This window comes from Acartia tonsa, chromosome 13 (assembly GCF_053477335.1).
Source record: "Acartia tonsa isolate MP-2025a chromosome 13, ASM5347733v1, whole genome shotgun sequence".
In the NCBI taxonomy this organism is placed as follows: Eukaryota; Metazoa; Arthropoda; class Copepoda; order Calanoida; family Acartiidae; genus Acartia; species Acartia tonsa.
In genome coordinates this window covers 28,766,784-28,777,701 of record NC_137272.1, presented here as the reverse complement: position 1 = coordinate 28,777,701, position 10,918 = coordinate 28,766,784, and the positions used below count along the sequence as shown (strand labels likewise).

At 33.0% G+C, this 10,918-nt stretch overlaps 1 protein-coding gene across 2 annotated transcripts in view; it reads right to left on the bottom strand.

The window, feature by feature from the left end:
- Positions 1 to 744: 744 nt before the first annotated feature.
- Positions 745 to 10,918, bottom strand: part of LOC145335138 (uncharacterized) — a 30,377-nt gene continuing 20,203 nt past the window's right edge. Inside the window, exons 2-7 of one of the 2 annotated variants that reach the window (XM_080180869.1) lie at positions 3,641 to 3,719; positions 3,288 to 3,321; positions 3,017 to 3,098; positions 2,074 to 2,155; positions 1,600 to 1,632; positions 745 to 1,326 (exon numbers count right to left, since the gene is read on the bottom strand). In XM_080180869.1, coding sequence (XP_080036995.1) covers positions 1,261 to 1,326; positions 1,600 to 1,632; positions 2,074 to 2,155; positions 3,017 to 3,098; positions 3,288 to 3,321; positions 3,641 to 3,719 — 376 coding nt within the window. In that variant the 3' untranslated portion in view covers positions 745 to 1,260. The remainder of the gene's footprint in view (positions 1,327 to 1,599; positions 1,633 to 2,073; positions 2,156 to 3,016; positions 3,099 to 3,287; positions 3,322 to 3,640; positions 3,720 to 10,918) is intronic. The other variant, XM_080180871.1, reaches the window with a different exon arrangement.

Sequence of the window (10,918 nt, the reverse complement as noted above, 5' to 3'; positions counted from 1 at the left end):
TTTACACCTAGCGCTGGCGATTTCATTTTTCACAGGTATAAAATGCATGATTTTAGAAAACTGACTGGCGCTAGGTCTAGAGTAGACTTTGACAAAAGATTTTTTGGATATAATATCTTTGGCCTTATGTGTTTAAATTGAAATATGCAGAAGAGCTGAAAACCTGCACATTACTGAGATATTGTTAAAACCGCCGTGCTAACCGTTATCTGTTGATATTTTACATGCCTGGCGCTAGGTCGCCAGTAGAGATAGAGAGCTGAAATTTTGTACATATATTTCTAGGCCCCTAAAGTAACTTTTTAGGTTAGCAGAAGATTGAAATTCGAAAAAGGGTATTTTCTTGAAAAGATCTAATGGAAAGGTAGCCCTGATTTTGTAGAGCTCTCGTAACAAAAGTTTTTAGGGTAGTAATAAGTTAAAACTTCGTTTAAGGTTTCTATTGTTATGGATATAATATACGTGGATATTATGACACTGAAAATTTTGTTGTCAATTTAGGTTGCTACTATAGTCCTTATTTATAATTTAGTATGTTCCTTCAGTAAATGGGTGGATAGGAGGTATTTTTATATTAGCCAGCTAGAAGTACCAAGTTATTGGAGTAGGCAAAAATCTGGTGCAATATCCAAGTAATTGTATATCTTCCTACATACATCCTATGATAGAAAGTAGTAAAGTTTTTTGTCTGGTGCTAAAGATCTCTGAAACTGATAGGAACAATATATTTTTGCTTTCCTGGGATTTTCCTAATCAAACTTAATGCCTCTATTACGAGATATCTACAAAATTATTTGCCACCTTTGCCATTACATTCAAGAAATAAGAAATCAAATAAAAAAAAACAATTTATTCAAAGACAAGAAAATAGCAAAAATTTGATACAAAATTAGATAATTAAAGCATTTCTTTCAACAATGTATGCTAAAATAACATTATTGTTCTTAGTTTTTCTGAAGATGCCATATTCCTTGTCCCTGTAAATCCTACAATAATTTCCAGAATAATTGCCAATGTGTAAATAATGGATATAAAATAGGTGGATATTGTGACTTTGGGAATTTTTGTCCTCTATTTAGGTTGCTACTATAGTTCTAAACTATTGGTCAATACGTTCCTCCATGGTTCCATGGTTAGGGAAAGGGATGGAGTTAAAGCCAGCTGGGAGAAACATTTTATCAGGGTATGCGAGAATCTTTCACTATATCCAAGTATTGTATATCCATTGTGTAAATAAATGTTAATTAGACTGTCACAAAATTAGATCTTTCTAGCCTGGGCAAGTTTGGTTCTTTCACTCAATCTTCGGATGGTAGGCTTTTCTGTCTGTAATTTAAAAAAAAAAAGATTTGGATCATTTTTTATTTTTAGATTATCAAATTTTGGGTCTTTTTTATTCAAATCAAATTCCAAATGATGATAAACAATATAACCCATTCTAAATACCAAAATTAATAGTTGTAAAGTTTTGGCACTGCTAGTTTGAACATACAAATTTAAAATGAATAGTTTGTAAGCCACAAATATGAAAGGGTGCTTTAAAACTTTGGGTACCAGTATGATTTACAGTCCATTGTCCCCTCCTTCCTTGGTATTTACCTTAGGCTTTGGTGGTTCTGCTTCTTTTTCTTCCTGAAAGCACATATATTTATGCATGTCTTTAAAACATAGATATATCTTCTATTATTTTTAAAGGCACTTGAGGTGGGTAAAAAAGTCTACCCCGTCCCCCTATTTAAAATTTTTGGTTTAATTAATTTTTGTGGAGTTAATTTTTTTCTAGGGGTGATTTTTCTTTCGGAGATGTTAATATCATTCTCAAAAACTGTTTTTGCTAATTGAATGGTAGTTTCTCTCAAAGTGACTATCGAGCAATAAATTCACCCTCCACCCTCCCTCCCAACATTAATTTTAAATAAAAAATTATGGGGAGGAGAAGTTTGTTCATTACATGGCCTTTTCCTGCGATTCCTTAATCCTGTGGGGCCTGTCCTGCCTCCTCTTTATTTCCAAATAAAGGGGGGTTCAATGCCCAACTAAACACTTTGGGGGAAACTTAGAAAATGTATTTACCTTTTCAAAATCTTTTTCCCAAGAGGCAGGCCTAGTCTTGATAAATTTACTCTTCACCTTCTTGGGGAACAATTCGGATTCCCTACAATAAAAAACGGGTATAGTCCCTTTCGTGACAACGCCTCTTAAGAGGCGTCTCGTCGTATTTTCTCAGTAGGTTTTATCCTATTTCTAGCCCCTACGAGGGGATCAAGCCTTGTAGGGCCAATTGCCTAACCCTGCAGGGCAATCACCTAACCTAAAATAATCTATCAAAAACTATGTGAAAATGCAACGAAACGCCCCTTAATATTTTTATAAAAGTTTTATGCTCATTTAAGGTTAGGTTAAGTTAGGTTCGGTTAAGGTTAGCAAAGCCTTGTAGGGATAGTTCCATGAAAAGATAGAGCCTCCCGCAGGCGCTATAAATATTTTTAAATAGGGTTGGGGGTGTGAGAGTTAAAAAATAAGTTTAAATGGAAGCACCAAAACATCTTTAAGTAGTGCAATTACTCTGTAATAAAGGGTTATGTCCAGGCATCGATGGGGGGAAAAACGTCGACTTTACACTTTTCAAAAAGAAAAAAAATGTTTGGGGAAATCTGGGAGTGATTTCTTTAGTGAAGGTGGCGGTATACTCCCCACAAAATAATTGTAAACCTTCCCTGGATCATTGAGAAGCTTTACTGTAAAGAAGAACCATATCGGTTCAGTATTTTGCGAGATCCTTGAGTCATCATTTTACTTTCATACATTAAAAGAGAAACTAGATAAACAAGAGGTAATTTAAGAGGAGAAAGTCTAAAATGTCTCGTGTGACGTCATAAAAATACGTCTAAAAAGGAGGGATAAGAGGAGAAGTAGGAAAGGAAACCCCCCAAAAAGAGATGGATTTTTATGACGTCACACCTGACATTTTAGGCTTTCTCATTAAGAGGTAAGATAATTTTGCTATAACACTCACTTATTAGCTGGTTGTCTGATGGGTGTTATCAACTTGACAGGATCACGTGATCTGGAGGGAGTTGTTACAACTGGTTTTGTTCCTGATAAAATATTTTTATATTATTTTCAAGTAAAGCAATTTATTAATAGTTATTTATCGCACCGTATTATGGACAGCTTTCCGCGGATATTAAAATGAAAAATCATAAGATTAATACAGTTTTTTAACCCCAATAGCAAAAACAGAGCATAGAGAATTATAGGGTATCTTCACTAGTAAATATATTCACCTGATTGGGATAACCTTTCTGTCAAACTCAACTTCTGAAAAATTAACATCAATGTTTACAACTCTCAAAACAATACTAACACAGATTTTTTTTTATTTTCAATAGAAAAATGGCAGTGTTATTCAATGCCTATTTGCGGCGCGCGGTTTCCATCAAAGAGTCCTACCCAAATATTGAAATAATTGGAGGGGATGTAGTTTTCCGCGTACTTGGGTTAGGTTACATTGGGTTCAGAGTAGCCCCGAACGGTAAGGGCACCGTAAAGTCACTTGCACTATTGAATCATGGAGAAAAATCACCTCCCTACCCCAATTTTAAATTTGTTTAGAAAATAGGGGGTTGGGGGTAGTAACCTTTATCTTGACTTCAACCTCCTCATTTTCCTCTTTCTTGTTAATCTCCTCCCAAACCTCCTGACTCTCACGGCGGAACCTGAAAGAAAGAAAAATTAACACTCGGTAGAGAGGAGATATTGGCGGTGAAATAAACGGGTTCCCAAACTTTATGAACATGTTCCCTCGATCGGTGGCTTAACAGTTTTGGTGACTAAAGTAATTTTTTATTGGTTGGTTTATAAAGTTGAGTGTTTAAACCAATAATTTACAGAAAGGGTAATTTTATGTAATATCATATGGAATGTACAATGTACATCAATTTATCGGCCAATGGCTTACCCCTTTCTTTCTTCAAAAAATAAAATTAAACTAAAAAGATGGATCTACTGCAGTTCACGGTAAAATATGGCTGGTAACAAATATTGCTAAAAATCTATTAATTTTAAAGGCTGCTAGCTGCCAAACGGCTGAACGTACAGATCATACCCGCACACCATTTTAAGCGGTATAAGAAGGCCTACAAATAATCTGGAATAGCCAAGATCCAATGATGCACAGGGAAAGATTCACTGAAGAAAAAACGCGTAAAATAGGCTTTTTTCGCGCATTTCTCTGCACTGCGAGATAATTATGCATTATTGATTTATGGATATTCCAGATTATTTGTAGGTCTTCTTATGCCGATTAAAACAGTGTGCGGGCATGATATTTACGTTCAGCCGTTTGGCAGCTAGCAGCCTTTAAATTCATAGATTTTTGGCAATATTCGTTACCAGCAATTTTTTACCGTGAACTGCAGTAGATCCATTAATCCCAGTTTTGTTAGTCAACATTTTTATTTTATTAGTTGTGTAAAAATCTATAATACGATAGATAATACGATTTTTAAGTAAGGCTCAGAATTAGTTCTAATCCAGCAGATATTCATCGGTTTAAAGCCATACTGTAAAGCATATTATTTATTTACACATATAATTTGAATTTGGTAAACTTAGAACATACATAGAATTTATTTTTGGCTTGACATAGGTTGTAAAACTGACGTGTGACAACATTGGATATATCATATACGTGGATATATTGACAAGGGAAAATTTGTCGTCAATTTAGTTTATTATATAAACCTTATTTATTGGTCAGTTTCTTCATACCGTAGATAGGAATGTGTTGGGGTAAAGGGGTAAAGCGTGGGGGTATCGTTATTTTAGCCAGCTGCAAGCATAACTTTATCAGAGTACACGAAAATCTGGTGCAATATACAAGTTATAATATATGGATTGTAACAACTTACGGGTTTAGTAACTATATTCACAATGGTATAAATGTGCTAAACACTGCAGGCAGAATGTAATAACGCTGTGGGATTTCAATGCCCAATTAAACCAACCCTAACTTAATCAAATAAATCATGGATACATGGAAAGACAGTTTATGATAAAATAATCTCCCCTATAATTCTGCTTATATCTGTCAGGATGTATGTCAGTTTGAATCGAAGTATTTCGATAACCACTGAACCTCTACTGTGAAGCTACCCATAGGTCCATGCAAGGTTTATATTTATTTATAAACTAATCAAAAAAATCTTCCCTTATGCTCTGGAGGCCTCTAGGGAATTCAACGCAATAATCAGTAATTGTTTAAAAATCATTTTTATGCTATTGAACTCTTTTGAAAATATTTGAAAAACTTGAGGAAAAAGTACAGTTCAAAACCAGACCCATAATTTGCCTGTCACCTATAAAACTAGCTAACTGTAAACCATAGTAAGGAAGAGCATTGAATGCAGGGATCTTAAGGGATAAGACAATGGACGAAATATTGATAATGGTGATAAACAAAAATAACCCCTTTTGTAGTTTGCACACTACTAATTTGGAACCAATCGATCAACATTCAATAAAAGTACCCAAAGTTTTGGGCTAATGAGAAACTTTGGGTACCAGTATAATTTACTATCCAGTGTTCCCTCTCTCCCTGAATGTGAATATTGAAAGCATGAATATTATGCAAAAATAATCACACCACCATTTTAGGGACAAAAATGGTAAAGTTTAGATGTTTCCACAAACCAACAGTAAACTAATATTTATTTATTGCATCGTATTAAAAACAGCTTTCCGCGCTTATAAAAATGAACAATTACTAGGTTTAAACCAGTTTTTGCAGCCCCAAGATGCCGAAGGCACGGGCTAAATTTTGTACATTTTATAAAAACTGGATATGATACGATGCTATACATAACTATTCAGTACGGCTGAGGACCGGTACTAATCCACCGGATATTAATCGGTTTCGAAGACATAAAAAAATATTGTTAAATGTTGTTCTCTAGATTTATGCGACGATTTATGATTTTTTTGTGAAACATACGAACATTGAAAATCTTTCAAATTTAATTCTGGGTAGAATGCAAAACTGTGACACTTTATATGTAAGTTAATTTACATAAAAAACAAGTAAGACAACATCCATAAAAGCAAAGCTCTGAAACGATAGGACAAACGGACAGTAATACTTGTATAGTGTCATAACTGAATAATCCTTATAATAAAGTAACAGGATGTTTGTGTGTCTGTGTGTTTTTATGTTTGTACCGAAGGATCTCGCTAACCGCTGAACCGATCGGGTTCTCCTTTACAGGGTAGATTCTCATAGGTCCTGGAAAGGTTTATAACTATTTTGGGGGGGACGGTACCACCACCCTCCCAAGAGAAATCACCCCTAGAAAAAAATACCCCTTCCCAAAAAAGAGACTTGAACGAAACATAAACCAATTATTTCTCTTATTAATTATTTTAGATAAAAAAACATTCAAAGTGCCACTAGAGGCCTCTAGGGGCGTAGCCGCTAGTCAGAATATAAATAAATAAGAGTCAAAGCAAAATGTGAGTAAATTTGTTGAAAAACTTCTTGATACAGGATATTGTTTATGGACATACTTACATTTTAAGGACTTGATTAAAGAGTTGTTTTGCTTATGATATTGTACTTTGTTGTCCCAGGAATCAGTATACCAAAAATTAGAACATTTGGATAATTAGATTACATAAAAATTTGTTGTTAAAAAAGTAAAAAATCAACATGTTTAAACTGGACGTGCGTACATGGTATCTATCTGTTTCAGACGGATGGACGGACGTACGGACGGACCGACCCTAATCATAGAAAAGCTTCGCTTTTGCTAAAAAATATCGCTTATTCTCCACTAGGAAGCCTCAACAAAAATTTTCTAATATACCGTTAGCTCTTATAGCTTGCTGTAAATAAATGAGATAAAAAAGGATTTCAGTTTTTTTATGATTTCTCCTTATATATCGCTAACAATTTAACTGATTGATTTCTCCAGTTTAGAAAGCTTCAAATATATTCTTATATTAAAGTCAGGGATGGTTTGAGGATATTTAACTGCGTCACCACCCTAGTTAGAATAAAGGGTGAGGAAAAAATGCGTACCTTTTAAAAATTCAAATTGCGTGGCTTGTGTTAATGGTAGAAAAAAGGTATGCAAAACGTTACAACCGCTATGGAGTCTAGTTTTAGGAAATATAAAATCGATTTGTGTGCTACGCATAGTTTAGGAGCTACGAGTTGAAATGTCCCAACTGACTTAAAACTTGACTTGCGAGTAAATCATATGCGTAGCACACAAATCGATTATATATATTTCCTAAAACTAGAGTCCATAGCGGTTCTAACGGTATGCATACCATTTTTTCTACCATTAACACAAGCCGCGCAACACAAATTTTAAAAAGGTACGCATTTTTTTTGCTCACCCTATAGTTAAGAATAATAGCAATAGAAAATAAGGGTATTTTTGACTTCAAGTATAGGAGCAAGAGCAATTTTAAATTTAAAAGGCATAAAGACTAAAAAAGCTATGGTATCGTCCAATTTATTCAAACTCTTCCTATCTACATTCTTGTCAAAGAAAAATTAAAACAGTCAATTGTTAAAAGCCATATTTGTCTTATCAATGGAAATGTTAAATATAAAATTATCTTGAAGAAAGGAAAATTGAATAATTGAAAGTCATTAAAAAATTGTGTAATTACAATACTTTGGAAGATTAAATTTTGCGATAATCAAGAATTTAAACTTTAAGGCTAAAAAAGTACGAGAATTTATGTAAAAATAAGTGTATTAGATAAAGAAAAACTTTTTACAAGGGGTGATTTTTCTTTGGAGGTTGGTGGTGGTATCCTTCCCCCCAAAATAGTTATAAACCTTCCATGGACCTATAAAAACTGCTCTGTAAAGGAGAAACATATCGGTATGTTTTGACAAATGTGTAACTCAGGATTCTATTATATAAAGTAATGATTAACTTATATCGAGGTTTCCAAATACTTTTAATGTTTTTAAGAGAATGCACACATCACAGATATCTTTCAAACCTGTCACTCATGACTTTAAGATGTGCAAGTGATTTTTTGCGTAATTAATTTTTATAAATGTCCATTTTCCGTAAAGCTTTACAATGGTTATTTGTCTATAACACTAAACAGAACCAGTTCCAATCTAGCGGATATTAATCGGTTTTGAAACCATACTAGAATAGTTATTTCTCGTATCGTATTATAAACGGCTTTCCGCGGATATAGAATGTACAATTATAAGATTAAAACTAGTTTTAATCTTGTGATTGTACATTTATATATTCGTAGAAAACTGGATATAATACGATGCTAGACATAGTTTTTTCGTATTCATGAGAACCGGTTCCTATCCACCGGATTCAAATGAATACGAGAAAAATAATTATATAACCTTAGGTATTTTAATTTTTTCTAAAAACATCTAAATTTTCTCGCCTGGAGCTATAAATTTTACTTAATGAATAACCTTCTGCTGAAAATTTTGTTATAAAAATCAAAATTAATGTTTCCTAAAAACAGTTGATTTTTGGTTTGGTTAATTTTGATAGCGAAGCTTTTCTGTAATTAGGGTTGGTCTTTACGTCCGTATCGGCTACCTCTTTTACTTAATTTAAATATGTTAGAATTGTCCTTTCGATTTTAAACTTTTTAATATGATTCCTATAATAGTAAGGTACGACTTAAAAGCGTAGCAACTCTATAATCGTTACCAAAATGTTTGTACGTTCATTTAAATCATGTTGAATTTTAACTTTTTTGACATTTTTTGTGTGATATAATTATCCTATATATCTGATTTTTTTAAATACTGATTCATAGAACAACAAAGTAGAATATTATAAGCAAAGCATCTTTATAATCAAGTCCTAAAAATGTAAGAATATCCTTTGAACAGTTTTGCAACAAATTTACGTAATATTTTGTTAAAACTTTTATATTCTGCTTATTCAGTTCTGACACTCTACAACAGTTAATCTTCGTTTGTCCTTCACTTCCAGGGCTTTTCTTAATGGTTGCTGTCATCCTTTTCAGAGTTTAGAATCATAGATGAATAAAAAACACACCCTTTATAAGTAAGTTATCTAAAACTACTGTATTTTTTTTATTTATTGGCCAATTTTACAGATTAAATAAAAGCAAATATCCAGTGAAAGAGTCACATTTATAGACAGTATAGTTTACCTATAGAAAGCTACTAAACTGTTTTTTTTTTAAAGACATGATAATTATCGTTCTTGCTAAACTTCTTCAGGATTAAAAGAGTCAATTTTTCTTAGTTTTTGTGTGAATCTAGACAAAATTTAGTTGGATAGTTGAATAAAAATGTTAATAATCTTTTGGAAAAGCTTACATCATAATTAACATGCAACTTACAGGGCAGGGAATAAATATTCTTAAAAATTTAATAAAACATGGAGGATAAAATTCATAAATGCGAAGAAAACAAACAGGCAAAACAAAAATGTATGCTTAATTTGGAAGAATTTATTATATACTAAATACTACGCCCATAGCATCAAAGGCCAGTGCGGCAAGGGTCAAGAATAGCCTATAACCTAAAGCCAAGACAATTATAAAGATTTCCTGAAGAGTACAACTCATTCCGACCTGCAATTTCTGAGATCTTAAGTTTCAGACAACAACAAAAATAATTAACTTTTCTGAATATTACGATATACTACTCCAATAACTTATACTTACATGTATTAAGAATAAACACTTTTGAATAAAGTTAAAATGATAATCCTATTATGTAAAAGTTTGAAGAAGAAAACTATACATTACCGTTACAGGAATCCCCATAGTTCAACTCTTTAGTTCAATGTTATATTGATTTAATTGCTATTTTGTTGAATGTAAATATTTTTACAGAAAATGTGTCTGTTATCCGAAAACTTTGACAGTACAACAAAATTACATTACTGCATATTCTATCCTTTTATATAAAGTAGTAAGGATTTTCGTCTGTTTTTAAATCTATTTTTTTTTTAAATTATAGGATGATGCCATTGGAAGGGGTGCTGCCGTTTGTTATATTAATACTAGCGGCTTCGCCCCTAGTCTCTAGGGGCTTTGCCCCAAGAGGATTAATCAAACCAATTTTTCGTATTTTAGATTTAAAAGAAAATTTTTAAAAAAATTTTTTGGGGGAGGAATTTTTTTTTTGTGGGGGGGGGTAGTAGTCGCCCCACTATTTTAATTTTAGTTTTAAAAAGAAAATTTTTTTTTGGGGGGGGGGGGTATTTTTCATTTTTTGGGGGGGTTGGGGGTGTCCCACCCCACAAAAAATAGTTATAAACCTTCCCGGGACCTATGAGAAGCTACCCTGTAAAGGAGAACCCGATCGGTTCAGCGGTTAGCGAGATCCTTTGCTACAAACAGACAGACAAACAAACAGACAGACAAACAGACAGCCAGACAGACAGACATCGTTCTACTTTGTATTATAGATAGATTATAACGGAAATTGTCCGTCCATTAAGATCTCACAAATCCCGCAACCGATTATTTTGGGCTTTTCAGGTAATAAACCCACTGTTCATGTAACAACGTACTGAAAAAATGCCCCCAACAAAAAAATATTTAGGTTTTCTTCTATATTAAATTAAAGCCAAAAACCTGTTTCCCAAAAAACGCTTTTGACAGACGGACAGTAAAAATTTTAGAAATATTTTCGCTTTTAAGGACATTTTAAGGTCTTTCTTTGTGTAAACGGATTTAATTCAAACGTTTGTTTTATTTTCAAAATAAATATGAACAAATAAGAAAAAGAAGTTATGTGAATGAAAACATTGATATAATAAATTCCTAACTTACAAAAAATGCTTTCTCATTGTGTAATATTCCCCACCCGCCCGGCCCTTTCTGTAACTGCCATTTAGAAGCGCAGCTTCTTTACAATTTAGGGGTATAG